The 15679-nt window shown below is 48.6% G+C and overlaps 3 protein-coding genes across 3 annotated transcripts in view; 1 reads left to right on the forward strand and 2 right to left on the reverse strand.

The window, feature by feature from the left end:
* Nucleotides 1–1104: 1104 nt before the first annotated feature.
* On the reverse strand, nt 1105–4615 carry ETH_00021545 (leucine rich repeat domain containing protein, putative; the record flags this gene model as incomplete). Its single annotated transcript, XM_013373299.1, has 5 exons — nt 1105–1588; nt 2756–2968; nt 3302–3442; nt 3698–3768; nt 4016–4615. 5 exons carry the CDS (start codon nt 4613–4615, stop codon nt 1105–1107), a joined length of 1509 nt encoding a protein of 502 aa, XP_013228753.1.
* Nucleotides 4616–7037: 2422 nt separating this feature from the next.
* ETH_00021550 (uncharacterized protein) lies at nt 7038–13027 on the reverse strand (the record flags this gene model as incomplete). The annotated part of the gene is made up of 18 exons (XM_013373300.1): nt 7038–7090; nt 7587–7687; nt 8207–8268; nt 8417–8647; nt 8743–9413; nt 9533–9607; nt 9677–9776; nt 9856–10074; nt 10177–10310; nt 10439–10526; nt 10670–10735; nt 10921–11189; nt 11269–11341; nt 11702–11823; nt 12115–12180; nt 12298–12358; nt 12518–12604; nt 12722–13027. 18 exons carry the CDS (start codon nt 13025–13027, stop codon nt 7038–7040), a joined length of 2784 nt encoding a protein of 927 aa, XP_013228754.1.
* Nucleotides 13028–14600: 1573 nt separating this feature from the next.
* Nucleotides 14601–15679, forward strand: part of ETH_00021555 (signal recognition particle 54 kDa protein, putative) — a gene marked incomplete at both ends in the record, with an annotated part of 5439 nt that continues 4360 nt past the window's right edge. Inside the window, 2 exons of the mRNA XM_013373301.1 lie at nt 14601–14678; nt 15087–15389. Of these exons, the coding sequence (XP_013228755.1) occupies nt 14601–14678; nt 15087–15389 (381 nt within the window). The remainder of the gene's footprint in view (nt 14679–15086; nt 15390–15679) is intronic.

The raw sequence follows: 15679 nt of genomic DNA on the forward strand, positions 1-15679 counted from the left end.
CTAGCTAGCTAGCTAGCTAGCTAGCCAGCCAGCTTGGCAAAGCTCCATCCACACGGACTGGCCGCTGCCTGGCTAGCGACCTTTTCGGCCAGTCTTTTACGCAGCAAGTTGGCTAGCTAGGGGTTGGCTAGCTAGCCAGCAAGCCAGTGCCGGATAGCTAGCTAGCTGGCTAGCTAGTTGCTAGCTGGCTAGCTAGCTGGCTAGTTAGCCTTTTGACCAGCTAGCTGGGCTGCGTAGGTGGGCGCCGAGCGACAATGAGCCGCCATGTGCAAATGCTGTTTTTTGAAGTCCTGAAAGACCAGCCAGCTAGCTAGCTAGCTAGATGGCTAGCCAGCTAGATGGCTAGTTGGCCAGCTAGCTAGCCAGCTAGCTAGCCAGCTAGCTAGCTACCGAGCTAGCTAGCTTAGAGGCATTTTGGCTACGCCGGGGCCTGTTAGACTTTTTTGATTTGCTAGCCGTCGCCGAAGCCTCCCCAGCAGCCCCAGGCCCTCAGTCTTTCATTGGCTGCTGTTGCTGCTGCTGTTGCTGCTGTTGCTGCTGCTGCTGCTGCTGCAGGGCCTAAGGCTTAGGGTTAAAGCGTACTATGGCTGCCCGAAAATTCGAAAGTTCGCAGTCACAGTTTTTAGATTCCCACACTGCTAGTCAGCCAGCAAGCTGGTTGGCTAGCTGGTCGGATGACTGGTTGGCTACCTAGCTGGCTAGCTAGCTAGCTGGCCATTTGACTGGCTAGCTAGCCAGCTAGCTGGGAAGCTAGGGTAGCTGGGCAGCTAGCTGGGTAGCTAGCTGCCCAGCAAGGAAGCTGACTAGCTCGGTAGCTAGACAGCTAATTCTCTACCTAGCTGGCTAGCCGGCTAGCTAGCTGGCTACCTAGCTGGCTAGCTAGCTGGCTGGCTAGCTAACCAGCTGGATAGCTAGCCGGCTTGATGGCCGGCTAGCTGGAGAGCTGACTCGCTGGTTGAGCGGGCTGGGCAGCTCATGCGCAGCTTCCACCGTTGCCGCCTCCACCGCAGCAGCAGCAACAGCAACAGCAGCAGCAGGAGCAGCTAGAACAGCAGCAGGGAGTGTAGCTTATAGGTCTTCTGCTGCGTTCAGTGGGGTTTGCGGTCAGAAATTTAGAGTTTGAGACTGGAGCTTTGCTGCTTCTTCCGTCTTTGCTGCTGCTGCTGTTTCTGTTCCTGCCACTGCTTCTGTTACCTGTGTTGCTGCTGCTGCTGTTCCTGTTTTTGCTGCTGCTGCTTCTGCTGTTGCTGCCGCTGCTTCTGCGTCTACTGCCGCTGCCGCTGCTTCTATTTCAGTTTCGGTTTCTTGTGCTGCGATTTCGTCGTCCGTTTCCACGCCCCTTGCGGCTGCTGCTGCTGCTGCTTCTGCTGCTGTTGCTGGTGCTGCGGGGCTGCAGACGCCCGTAGTAGCGCTTTGCTGGTGGCGGTAAAAAGGCAAAGACCTGTCAGTTTGCAGCCGCCCAGCAGCATTTAGCTCCAAGTCGACGGCGAGGGGCTCGGAGCGGCGGAAATGGGGGCGAGCTTGTGTGAATTCGCGCAGATAGGCCTCGGTCCAGAGGTTTCCCGCCAGCCCCACGGCCTCCAAAGTGCTGCAAACGACCAGTTAAACGCCACTTCTGCTCCTTTACAACTATTAAACACTTTTTCTATTTTATTTCAGTTTTTTTCCTGGGTTTCTACGCCCAGATTTAGCTGTTCGACGCCTGTTGGACGCAGCTGGAAACCCGCCACAGTCTGGCGCCGCCCCAGTGTCGCAAACGCCATTCAAAATGCGTTTTATGCTTTTAGAAACCAGTTAAATTCCTTTTTAAATTTGTAGAAATACTATTTCATTTTTTTTCGTCTCTTTAGCTGCCTACCTAGGCATTCAAGCCCTACATTTCGCTTGAGAAAACTATGAAAGAGGCTTGTTGCTTCCTTAGAGAAGCTGGAAGCATCCATTTAAGTGCGTTTTATTCATTTTCAATTCAGTTATTATATTTTGTTTTAACTATTATTTTCCCCGGTTTTATAATTTTTTATTTCAACCCATTAAACGCCCTATTTCCCAGGGCGTGCGGGCTGGCGGTCACCCCAGCTTCTCTACCGGTGCTCCTCATGGGCTGAAAACAAGTTGTCTTTTATGTCTTTTTACCCTTTAAATGATTAACTTTGTTATTTGTTTGTCTATTTAGTGTTTTTATGGCAAGAAATACTTAATTTTGCCACTTATCCGACCATTTAGTGTCCTGTAGGTGCTTTACTGCTCGCCGTGGCTGCCGGGCTGCCCGGGCTGTGCTCTGCTTTACCCAAACCCACATGCCAGACCTCTCACTCAGGCTTGAACCCTAAACCCTAATCCCTAAATCCTAAACCCTAAACCCTAAACCCTAAACCGTAAGCTAGGGGGCCACGAGTTATGACCCCAGCCTTGTGTCGCAGAACCTGAAATATGAGCCCTTAAGCCCTAATCCCAGACCCCAAAGTTGTAAACCCTAAACCCTGGACCCCAAGTCGCGGACCGTAGACCCTAAACCCTAAACCCTAAACCCTAGGCCCAATCCTCTGAAGCTGAAGGCTTCTTGAATCTTCACCTCCCCCCAGCTGACCTGGGCTCTACTGGGACCCCCAAACCCCAAACCCCAAACCCAAGACCCCAAACCCCAAACCCTAACCCCAAACCCCAAACTCTAAGCCCTAAACCCCAAGCCCTCAGCCCCAAACCCTAAACCCCAAGCCCTAAACCCCAAACCCTAAACGCTAAACCCTAGGCCGACCTGTTGAGGGCCAGGGCCTCGCGTATGCGCGCAAGGCCCTTGCTGCTGATGGCGTTGCCACGTAGCAGCAGCACCAGCAGCAAATCGTTGCTTTCAATGCCAGCAGCAATACAAGAGGCCCCCCAGTCTCCCAACTTGTTGAAATTCAAATCCAGAAACTGCAGCGGCGGACTCGCCGACAGCAAACGACCCAGGAACAGCCCGCCCCGCCACCTGCGCAGCCCCGCAGCAGCACACGTTGCTGCTGCTGCTGCTGCTGCTGCGGCTGCTGCTGCTGCTGTTGCTGAATGTGGGGGTGCTGGGGCTGCTGACGTTCTGTCTATTATTGGGGAAGGCCAGAGAAAAGAGGCTGGGGGCCCTTAGGGGGAGGAAAGCTGCTGCTGCTGCTGCTGCTGCTGCCTCTGCTGCTGCTTCTGTTGTTGCTGCTGCTGCTGCTATGAACAGGCGTTAAAGGCTGAAACTGTTCCTAGCTCCCCGTCAAACCGCGAACAAATAGACCTTAGGGTTTAGGGTTTAGGGTCTAGGGTTTAGGGTTTAGGGGGTTACGAGATTTCGTTTGCTGCGAGTCCCAAACTCCTGAGGGTTTTGTTTTGCCTCAAAAATGGATAAAGAATTTCAACTCCGTCATCTCTAAGGGCCTGGCGGCCCAAATCCAAGTGCAGCAAATTGGAGGCCAGCTGAACCACCCTGGGGCGCAGCCGCAGTCTTGCTGCGCTCTAGGGTTTAGCGTTTAGGGTTTAGGGTTTAGGGTCGAGCGCTTAGACGTTAGGGTTTAGGGTTTAGGGTTTAGGATTTAGGGGTTGGGGGCTAGGGTTCAGGGGGTCTAAAGAGGTGAAGGTGCTGCGCGGCCGGCTTTCCGTTGTGAACGGCACAGACAGACCATAGCAGCAGCAGCAGCAGCAGCAGTAGTAGTAGCAGCAGCAGCAACAACATTCGTCTCACCCCGCAAGGTGATAGGCGTGCATGGAATTGAAGGAAACATCGACGTCAGAAATATCGAGGGTCTCCAGACTCTAAACAGCACAACTCTGAATAAACTTAAAGGTTTAGGGTTTACCTTCTAGGGTTTAGGGTTTAGTGTTTAGGGTTTAGGGTTAGGGTTTACGGTTTAGGGTTTGGCAGCTCCCCAGGCCAGGGAACCTGCCGCAGGCCTTGCGTTTATAGAATCTGCAGCTCCCGCGCAGGGATTAGGGATTAGGATCTAGAGCCTAGGGCTAGGGTTTAGGGCCTAGGGCTAAGGGTTTAGGGTTTAGGGTTTACTCGGTTGCTTTGCTGGAGCGCGGTGGTGATGTGGACGAGGGCGTGGAGGTCGAGTTGGGTGTTTCGGAGTTTGAGGGTTTTGAGGGTTTTGGAGTTTTGCAAAAGTGCTGCTGCTGCTTCTCCTCCTTTTCTTTTGAGTTGATTAAAGCTGAGGTCTAAGTAGCTGAGGCGGGGCAGCAACAGGAGCTGCTGACACAGGTTTGCTGCTGCTGCTTCCTCTATGCAGTTCCCCGCAAGCACCAGCTGCTGCAGCGGCTGCAGCAGCAGCAGCTGCGCCCCAAACACTGCAGCAGCGCCGCTGCCCAGCCAGTTGAAGGCCAAGTTCAGCAGCACAATTTTGGCGCTGCAGCAGCTAGCTGCCTGCAGCAGCAGCTCGAGGTCGGGCTCGGCTAGTCGCTGCAGAAAACCCTCGGGGCGGCTTCCAATGCACTCTATTTTAACCCCTCTTTTGGGGTTTTGCTGCTGTGCCAAATCAGCAGCAGCTAAACTCTCAAACAAAAGCCGCTTGGCTTCGCAGCCAGCCAAATCGCAGGCCAGCAAGTACGCCTTCGCCAGCGGCCCGCAGCCCTCTGCTGGCCCCGGAAGAGAAGCCTTGCCCATCCTCTACATCTAGGGTTTAGGGTTTAGGGTTTATGGTTTAGGGTTTAGGGTTTAGGGCTTACGGCTTGGGGTTTAGGGGCTAGGAGCGCTCGGCCGCTGAGGGGAGGCCGAGCGGCTGCTCTAAACAAAACAATTTCGGGAGTGCCTTCGCCAGACGGGGCCTCTAAAGCCCCCATTCGTTTCGAATCAAATTTTACTTAAATGAAAATATTAATAATTGTTTCAAATTAATTCAACCCAAAGACTTCGAGGCGCTTTCTCAATGCCTCATTCAACTCGGCTCGAGAACCAGAGCACCGGTGCAGCGGCGGGGCCTCTGTTTGAATTTTCGGTGCACGCAGACCTTAAATATCATTAATTTTGTTTAATTGTTTTAAATATTAAATACTTTTCCCAAAAGTCCTTTTCATTTATAACTTTGGCCGCATTTTACGGTGTTAAAGGCGGAGCTGCCGCGGCATTCAAGAAAGCGCGGGGCGGGTCACCGCGGCTCCCCACAGCCAACACCGCAGCCGAAACGAAGCAACAGCAACAAATTCCGCAGCTTAATTAGACGAAATGAATCATTAAAAGAGACAATTTTGATTTAATTTAATTTAATTCAGTTTAATTTAGTTTAACTTAATTTAATTAATTGCATTTAGTCCATATAATGGGCGGGAGACGAGGTTTCAACCTGCTTTCCGTTTGAGTTTTCAGTTTCTGAAACTCGAGTCGGCGATCAACTGGGGCTTCAATTTGAAACCACCAGCCACGCGAAAGAATCTGCAGCCATTAAAATTGAATGAAATGTATCTAACTACACAAAAAATATAAAATAAACAAAATTAAAAGAGCTTCCCCTACGAATGCAAGAGGCTTTGGGCGCTGCCGACGGCCCAGAACAGTTGGCGTTTAAAGTATTCGGACAGACTTTGAAAGCTTTGAACAGATTCAATCAAATCACATCTGCGGCTTTTACAGACTTTAGGGCTTAGGGTTTAGGGTTTAGGGTTTGAGCCGGGCCCTGAGCTCCGCCAGCTAGGGTCTGCGAGCTCTGCTGCTGCAGCAGCAGAGAGCCGCAGCAGCAGCAGCAGCATCATCCTTAGCAGCAGCTGCAGGCCAGCAGCAAAGCAGCAGCAGCTGCTGCTAAGGGGGCCCCCCCCAGCTTTTCGGCCCGCGGGCCCTTTTGGGGCTGCTGCGCCTTCTGTGGGGCCCCTCAGAAGCTCTTTAGACTTTCTGCTTTTTCTTTTTATACTTAAAACCTAAAGTCCTAAATTTTAATAAATTTTATTTTTAAAAAGAAATCTTAGGGGGCCCCCAGGGCCTTCAGTGCTACTCATGCATTTCTATCTTTTAATCTCTTCATGTGCCGCACAGAGCAGCAGCAGCAGCAGGAGTATCTGCAGCAGCAGCAGCAACAACTGTAGCAGCAGCTGCTGCAGCAGTTGCTGCAGCGGCACTGTTTCAGAAACTCTGAAAGCAGCTCGCTGCGCCATTGCTTAGAGGCTTCCACCAGCTGCTGCAAGCAGCTTGCTGGGAAGCAGCGCCACATACGACCCCACTAATCAGGCTGCTGCTGCAGCTGCTGCTGCAACAGCAGCAGCACCAGCTGCTGCTGCTGCTGCTGTAGCTGCAGCAGAGGCTACTGCTCTGCAGCCCCAAGGGGCCCCCAGGGCCTCAAGCCCTGCGAGTTCCGCATTTGGGGGCCCCAAGCTCTGCTTCATGGCCTTTTATTTATTTATTTATTTTTATTTTTTATTTTTAAATTTACTTTAAGCATTAAAATTTCTTTTCGGTTTCAAAATAGTCCAAAGACAAAGTTGGGGCAAATTCCTCTCAGTCTTCAAATGCACTTCATCGCCGCACTCTGCAGCAGCAGAAAAGAAATGAGCTTTTCTCTTCCAAATATTTTTGAATTTAATTTAAAATTAATTAAATTAATTAAATCAATTTAACTAATTTACTTTAATTAATTTAATTATTTCAATTAAATTAATTAAATTAATTAAATAAAGCCGCATGCATAAACAGCGAGACGCGTGAAATGCGAAGAAGGCAGCAGACGCAGAAGTAAGCAGTGCACGCACAAATTTCAAACACCAATAAACAAGTAAACAAACAAATAAATAAATAAATAAATAAATAAATAACAAATGAATAGACCAATAAATAAATAAATAAATAAATAAATAAATAATAAATAAATAAATGACTCCTCACCGCGGTGGCTGCAGCGAGCTTGTCGCTGATGAGCTTTTTGGCTGCGTCGAACGCGGCGGAAATGTCTTCGCCGAAAATCTCTTTCGACTTTTCGAAATTGATTTTTGAATTTGAATTTGAATTTAAATTTAAATTTGAATTTGAATTTGAATTTAAATTTGAAATTAAATTCGAATTTAATTTCAAATTTAAATTCAAATTCAAATTCGAAACTCCAAGTTCAGATGCTGCAGCTGTCTGCGCGGAAAGCCGGGCCAGCAGCTGCTGCTTCGCCTGCAGGAAGCAGCAAAGAAATCAAATAATTCCATTTTGATCATTTAATTTATTTAATTTATTTAATTCATTTAGTTAGTTTAATTAATTCATTTCAGTTTTTCATTTTGATTATTTAACTCTTTAAATTAATTTAATAATCAAAATGAAAAGTTGAATTAATTAGTTTCATTTACCCAATTAATTTGATTATTCCAATTTTCCATTGATAATTTAATTAATTAAAATAATTAAAGTAATTCAAACAATTCAAATAATTATTAACTCAGAAGATTTGAAGAGTTTATCTGAGTTAATTCTCCGTTGTTTTGATTATTATTTTGAAATAAATGCAGCATTTTGATTTTAGAAAAATAAAACAAAACGTTCAAATTAAATATTATAGAATAAAACAAAATATATATTGAAATTGAATATTAAAAAAATAAAAACGAATAAATAAGTAAATATTAAAAAGATAAAATAAAGATTTAAATTAAATATTTATTTCTTTCACTTGCCTCTTTAAACTGCTGCTGCAGCTGCTGCTGCTCTTGGTGCTGCGCCTGCAGCAGCGCCAGCAGCTTCTTCGCGATCCGCTGCTGAAGCTTCGTCACTCTGAAATTAAATAAATAAATAAATAAATTAATTAATTAATTACTTAATTAATCAATCAATTAATTAATTAATTAATTAATTAATTAATAACAAATAGTCATCTGACATGGCGCAAGTCAACAAATGAAGAAAGCTGAAGTGAGGAATGAAGCAGCAGGAAGAAAAGACAGAAAGCAAATAAAATCAAATGAAATAAAGCAAAATAAAATAAAACAAAATAAAATAAAATAAAATAAAATGGAACATAATGGGACAAAAATATTTAAAAATAAAACAAAACGAAGAAAAGGAAGAACATTTTAAAAATAAAACAAAATGCAACAAAGTAAAGCAGAAACGAAACAAAACAAAACAAAACAAAACAAAACAAAACAAAACAAAACAAATTTAAAACAAAACAAAACAAAACAAAACAAAACAAATAATATAAAACAAAACAAAACAAAACACAACAAAACAAAACAATATAAAATATTTAGAATAAAATGAAATAAATGAAAACTGCGAAGTGCTGCTCACGCCTGTCGGGTGTCTTCCAACTTCGCCAATTTTGACTCTTGAACTTTTCGCTTTACGATTTCCTGTTTGGAGACAAAATTGAAACACCAAGTAATTCACTTTAATTAAATCTAATTAATTAATTTAATTGAATTTAATTAATTTAATTAATTCAATTTAATTAATTTAATTTAATTTAACTTATTTATTTTAATTTGATCGGCGGCGCACCAGCAGGTGGGGAATGCTCTCCACCTCTGGCGCTGCGCGCCACAGCAAATGGCTCCCAATGCTTAGCTTCTGCTGCTGCTGCTGCTGCTGCTGCAGCCGCTGCTGCAGCAGCAGCAGCGCACACTCTTCGGCGTGCTCTGGGTCTGTGGGGGAGTTGCTGTTGCGCTGCAGCAGCTGCTGCAGCAGCGCCTCTTGGCTGGAGTGTACATGTGTTTGGTTCATTTCAGTTTCCTGAAAAACGAAAATAAAATCATTTCAAATTAATTATTTTATTCATTATTTTAATTATTTCTTTTTTATTTTTGTTCGAAGCAAAGCAAACTCACAACGCGGGGGCTTGCGGCACCTTCTTCGGACTCCTCTGTGCTGCAGTTGTTCCTCCGTCTGCTTCTTTTGCTGCTTTTATGCTGCTCGTCCTCTTCTGCTGCTGCTGCTGCTGCTGCTGCTATCTCTTGCTGCTGCTGCGGCTCCTCTGGCGAACCACAGGAAGCTGCGCTGCCGTCTTCGCACCGTTTCTGTGGAGACTCCAAAAAGCCATTTTTGTTCAATCTGTAGCATTGCTGCTGCTGCTGCTGCTGCTGCTGCTCCGGCTCTTGACTTGCATTGCTGATTAGGTCAGCCTCTTGCTGATCATGCTCTTGCTGCTGCTGCTGCTGCTGCTGCAGCTGCTGCTGCAGTTGCTGCTGCCGCCGCTCGCCACCACTGAACTCTGAAGGAGCTTCTGCGGCGGTGCTTGCGCCGCGTTTGCCCACGTCTTCTGCTGCTGCCTCCTGTGCCGGTTCGCAGGCGACCAGTGGTCCATTTGAACTCGAGCTGCGAGCTGTCTGCTGCTCCTGCAGGTGACCACTGGACTTCAAATTCTGTTCCAGCAGCAGCTTCTGTCCCTCTTCAGTCTCGCAGCTCTTCGTCGTCGCCAAACTCACGCGGCGCCACTGAGACAGCTTGGCTGGCGGTGGCAGCAGAGGGAAGTTGAATGGCGGGCGACCGCCGGCACTTTCTGCGTTTGAACGGAATAAAAAAGATAATTACTTTATTTTATTTATTTAAAACATATTTTTCCATTTTTATTTCCATTTGTTCGCTCGTTTCCGTAGTTTCTAGCAGCCCGCATCTTACCCGGGTCCGCGCTCCCACTGCCCTCGCCCGCTTCATCGCTCGGCCGTTCGGGAGAGAAGACCCGGCCTCTTCTGTCTGTGGAGTTAATTAAAAAGGTGAAATAATAAAAATAAAAAATGAATTCATTTATTTTTATTTATTTACTTTGTTGGTTTTGTTCTGATATCTCTCTGTTTTTCTCGCCGGCGATTTCGGCTGCGCCGTCGTCGAGATCTGCGCTCGGTAAGGCCCCCACCTCCATGCCCTAGAAAGGCAGTGAGTGAATTGGTGAAGAGAACTTGAATTTATTTTGAATTATTTGGAAGAAATAGAGAGTTTCTCACTTTAGTGGAAGCGAACAGGATTCTTTGCTGCTGCTGCCGCTGCTGCAGCTGCTGCGCTGCTCTGCTGCTGCTGCTGCTGCTGCGTGCTGCTGCTGCTCTGTCGAGCCCCAGCAGCAGCAGCGAAGGCCGCAGCAGCAGCTCCGCCCTTTGGGGCTCCATGGGCTCTCTGAGTTCATCGAAGATTCCTTCGAGGAAGCTGAAGTCATATTCTTCCATTTGCTGCAGCGGGAGCGCAATAAGCAGTTGTTTGCTTCCGTTTTCTCGCATTTTAATGCTTTTAACTCTTGTAATTCCAGTTTATTTGTTTTAATTGCAACTAACGTCCAGTTTGTGGACTTTCAGCAGCTGCTGCTGCAGCAGTGCTGCTTCCTTCGCGCTGCTGAAGGAAAGCCAGAATGTCTCGGCAGCTTCGAAGAAGGCCTCGGGCTGCTGCAGCAGCGTCCGCGGATCTCCGCCTGCAGCCCGTGAAATAAAAGCGTTTGTTTAAATTTTGAATTTAAATCGAAATTAAATTGAATTTAATTCAATTTTTAATTTAAAATTAAAACAATTGCTTTTGTTTCCTCCAATTTGGCCCACTCACCCTCAGCGGGAAGCTGCAAAAATGTTATCTTCAGAAAACGCCCCTCGCACGCCATGCGGGTGATTGAATACAGCGGGATTGTGCGGCTCTGCGGAGTTCAGAACGGTTCAAACGTTTGAATTATTTCGAATTATTTGAATTAATTCAATTAATTTAATCAATTTAATTAACTTAATTATTTTAATTGTTTTGGGTTGACTTTTCCGCGAAGAAAAACCCTCAGCTGCTCACAGCGCCGTTCTCCCACAGAAAGAAAGCCAGGCCGTCGTGCACCACCCGCTCCTTGGGTTTCGGTGTCTGCAATTGGGGCGAAAATGAGGAAAACTTTTTGCAATTTGGAGTAAATTTCGGGAAATAAATTAAATTTTTTGCATTTCAGGAATTAATTTGCAAAATAAATTGAACTTTGGGCACTCGGGACCAATAGATCCATCAGCGGCGCGAACTTGAACTCCCGAAGCCCCGCAGCGCCCGCAGCCCACCAGTTCCTGCACCCCCGCGTCGAACGCTGCAGCAGCAGCAGCAGCTGCTGCTGCAGCAGCTGCAGCAGCTGCAGCAGCTCCCCTGGCGCTGCTCCACTGCAGCAAAACCTCCAGCGAAAAGGCCTTCTGCTGCAGCAGCAGCTGCGCCAAGTCCCCCAGCCCCAGCGCGCAGCGGTAGAAGTCGAAGTCCTCTGGGGGCACTGCAGCACGAGGGCGGCGGCCGCGGGCTTCGGGGAAGACAGCGTGGAGGGCTTTGTGGAGAATTTGGCCTGCAGAAGATTTAAATGAATTCATTTTATTTCATTTATTTATTTCACTTATTTGTTTTGTTTTGCTCCAAACTTTTACCGTAAGTCCCCAACACTGCAAACGGCAGCCGGCCCCCCAGGCAGGCCGCCAGCTCCTCCAGCTCCGCGTCGACCTGCAGCAGCAAATGAGGTGTCGAAAGTTTCTTCAGAGACTTTTACTTGATTTTAATTCAACTTTTTAGCTTTAATTTACTTTATTTGACTTTAATTTACTTTATTGGATTAATTTGCTTCATTTGCTTCAAATTCACTCTAAGGCCGCCTCAGCTGCAGCAGAACAGACTCACGCGCTGAGCCCACCGCACCAACGCAACAGCAGCAATAGCTGCAGCAACAGCAGCTGCAGCAGCAGCAGCTGCAGCAGCAGCAGCAGCAGCTCGTATTTGCCGTATTTTGGCTCATTAAGTGGCATTAATTATTATTTATTTGATTACTGAAATTTAATTTGCGTTGAAAGAATTAAAAAGGCCCACCTGACACACAAGATCGTCCGCGCTCTCCAGGAGCAGCAGAAAAAGCCGCGCAGCAGCAACAGCAGGTTTTTGAAAAGCGAATTTCCTCGCGAGTTCATTTCTCTTCATTTGCGCCTCAGCAGCTGCAAACAAAAAGACAAAAGAGACATTTTATTAAACACTTTTCTCCATTTGCTTCCCTTCATCTTCTTATTCAGAATTTAATTCAATTCCAACTGAAGCAAAATGCCACACAGCGCCCCGGCAGCAACTTTAGCTCAAATTAGGGCCCACCTACTATGGCTAGCTAGCTAGCTAGCTGGCTAGCTGGCTAGCTAGCTAGTTGGCTGGCTAGCTAGCTAGCTAGTTGGCTGGCTAGCTAGCTAGCTAGCTAGCTAGCTAGCTAGCTAGCTAGCTGGCTAGCGAAGGCTCACCGTCCGGAGGTGCTAGGCAGCGGCCGAGGCAAAGGAGAGAGATGCGGAGGGAGGCGGACGCGACTCCTGAAGTGGACATAAAGAAAGAATGAAAAGAAATTAAAATAAAAAGAAATTAAATTAAAAAAAGAATTTTTAAATTCAATTTATCCTTTTTGCTGCTGCTGCTGCTGCTGCACTTACGGTGAGTCGACTCCCCCAGCAGCACAACAATGCGGTCTCTGTTCTCCTGGACCATTCGCAGCTGCAGCAGAAGCAATTAGTGAATTGCGGCGCTGCAGCAGAAGACTTTATTTGCTGCTGCTGCTGCTGCAACTGCTGCTGCTGCTGCGCTTCAGCGGCTGGCTAGCCAAGCAGCAGCAGCAGCAGCAACAGCAGCAGCAGCAGCAGGAGTTGGCCTCACGTAAAGTTTGATGGTGAGCTCCAAGACGGAAGCTGTGACGAAGTCCTCGAGGGCCCAGCACTTGGTAGTGCAGGTTTCGAGCACGTCCTTTGAGAGGCAGCAGCGGGAAAAAGCAAATAAATAAATAAGTCAATAAATAAATAAATAATTGATTAAATAATTAAATAAATGATAACAAATAAATAACAAATAATAAATAGTTACCGCAGCAAGGCCCAAGTTCACGTCTTGAGCCAGCATCTCTATCAACCCCCCTTCCGGCAAGCCGTCGTTCAGCAGCCGCAGCGCTGCATGCGCCACTGGCATTCTGCAGCAGCTGACAGCTTCTGCTGCAATAGACAGCAGCTCTTGTGCTGCAGCAGCATTTATTAAAGGGGTGTTGGCGGCCGCCTGGGGCACCAGGCCCTCGAGCTCTGTCAGTGTCGCCAGCAGGTCTGCGTCGCTCGCGCTCCGCACGCTCCGCAGCGCCTCCACGCAGAGGCTTTGCGTTTCGCTTCCGAGGGGCTCCATTTGCAAAACGAAAGGAGAAGGAAAAGGGAAATGGTCTTGGGAGCGCGCGGCAGTCGAGATCGCCAGCCACGCAGCAACGCGCCGCACTCGCACGAGCGCAAAAAGAGGAATCGAGCCGTAAATGCTCTCGTGAGGGCAAATCCACAGCCACAAAATGTACTTTGCTGCTATGCCTTCAAGATGAAATACGAACTATTTGTAAATTGGGAACTTCCTGGCTGCCGCTGTTCCGGTTCTGCAAGAAGGAACCTGGAGCTGCGCATACACCGCAGCTCCTAGAGGCCGTTTGAATACGAAAAGGAAGTCCAAGTGATTCAACAAATGACTAACGGCGCCAAACCAATATGAAATAGAATATGGAATTGGATATTCGTGTTCTACAATGATTTCCTACGTCAAACCAGAAAGACACTCGCTGGCGCTGCGGATTTGCAAAGGTGTCTTATTTCCCACGATTTGAGGGAAAGCTCACGAGCTAGACCTTTTCCGAATGCCTTAGTCGAAACTAAACTGAACTTTGCAGGTAAAATTTACTTTAGAGTTTCGCGAGGCTCTAACGGCGTTCGTTCAACTGCAGCGCTTGGGGAATTCAAGTTGGGCGACTCGCCGGGATCCCCGCGATTTCCTCTTTCAGCAGAGCCATAAGACAACTGCGTCGAATAAATACGTTTGTTTATTTTTATTAAATCTTTTTTTTTGCTGGAACTCATTACCCGAAAGCGCTGAGAGCGGCAGTCGCCGCGGTGCCCCATGCAAGCGGCGGGGCCCCCAGCTGGCGCGGGGCCCCCGTGAGCCCAATGCGACTAACTCTGCCTTAGTAGGAAGTTGAATATTAAACTGAATTAGAAAGCAGCAGCAAGGAGGCAGCAAGAGGCCGTCTGCAGCAGCAGCAGCAGCAGCAGCAGCAGCTTCAACTCAGGCGCATGCAGCCACACTTCCCCCCCTTTTGACTTTGAATTTTGTTCTCCCCTCTTCTCTGTTCTTTAGCAGCGTCAGCTTTTAGTGTCTAGTCCTTGGCTCCAGGGCTCGCAGCAACAGCAGCAGCAGCAGCAGCAAGACGGAAAAGCCGAGGCGCTGCTGCAGCCGCGCTGCAGTCCAGAGCAGCAGCAGCAGCAGCAGCAGCTAACTGCCAGCTGCCTCTGTGTCCTTCTTTCTCTCCGCCTTCTTTAGGCCCTTTGCTTTCCAGATTGGCAGTCTCGCTGAACCGCATGCGCAGCAGCAGAGGCTCAAATCAGCAGCAGCAGCAGCAGCAGCAGCAGTCACTGCAGCGGCGCGGAGCAGCAGGCATCGGCCCTTCCACTCATAAGTAAGCACGAGCAACCCGACAGAAGTAACAGCAGCAGCAGCAGCACAAACAGCAGCAGCAGTACAAACAACAGCAGCAGCAGCAGCAGAGGCAGCAAGACCTCTTGGCAGCAGCAGATTACTCGGCTTCACCTGAGCCCGGGCAGCAACAGCTGCCGCAGCAGCTGCTCCAGCTCGCTGGTGCTGTTGCTGCTGCAGCAGCAGCGATACGAATTAGGGCTTAGCAACTCAACAGTTTGCTGCAGCAGCAGCAGCAGCAGCAGCAAAGATGGTGCTGGCTGAATTGGGCCAACAGATCTCGGGAGCTCTTAGGAGCCTGCAGAGCGCCACCATTGTCGATGAAGCCGTAAACCCTAAACCCTAAACCCTAAACCCTAAACCCTAGGCGGCGGTTTCGGGTGTCTGCTGCTGTCGCCTCTGTCCGCCTCATTTCTTTTTTGAATTTTATTTATTTTTAAATTTACTTTATTTTTAATTTTTAATTTTCAATTTTTGATGTTTAATTGTTGCTGCTGCTTCTCCTGCCTGGCTGCAACCTGTCGGGAGAAGCGAAGCCTCCTGCTGGAGCAGCAGCAGCAGCAGCAGCAGCACTGCTGCTGCTTCTCCTGCTGCTGCTGCACTAGCCATGGCCGTTTCTGCGCTTGCTGCTGCCGCGCTTCCCGCTGCTTTCGCCGTTTCGCCCTGCTTGCTGCTGCTCCCACTGCTGCTCCCACTGCTGCTCCCACTGCTGCTGCTGCTGCTGCTGCTGCTGCAGGTTGTGACGGAGTGCGTAAAGACGGTCTGCCGGGCGCTGCTGCTGGCAGATGTGCAGCTGCGAGTAGTGCAGGACTTCAGGCGGCGGGTGACGCAGCAGATAAACTCGCAGATCCAGCAGCAGAGCAGCAGCAGCAGCAGCAGCAGCAGCAGCAGGAAGAAAACTGCTGCAGCAGCAGCTCCCAAGGCCGTTGATGCTGCCAGCGGCACTGTGGGGCCCGCGGGGCCCCAGGGCGACGTCATGGCTGAGGTGTACATACAGGCAGCAGCAGCAGGAGTCAACACCAGACGCATTATTCAAAAGGTAGGCCCAGCTAGCCACAGCTAGCCACAGCTAACTGCAGCTAGCCACAGCTAGCTGCGGCTAGCCACAGCTGCCTTCAGCTAGCTGCAGCTAGCTGCAGCTAGCCACATGCCGCAGCTAGAGCTGTAGACACAGCTAGCTGCAGCTAGCTGCAGCTAACTGAGGCTAGCCACAGCTAGCCACAGTTAGCCACAGCTAGCTGCAGCTAGCCACAACTGTGCCTGGTGCTTTCGCCCGTATGCGAGCCGTTTAGCTAGCTAGCTAGTGACCAGGCTAGCTGGGTGGCTAGC

The sequence above is a fragment of the Eimeria tenella genome, genomic scaffold (genome assembly GCF_000499545.2).
Source record: "Eimeria tenella Houghton genomic scaffold, Eth_scaff130, whole genome shotgun sequence".
NCBI lineage: Eukaryota > Apicomplexa > Conoidasida > Eucoccidiorida > Eimeriidae > Eimeria > Eimeria tenella.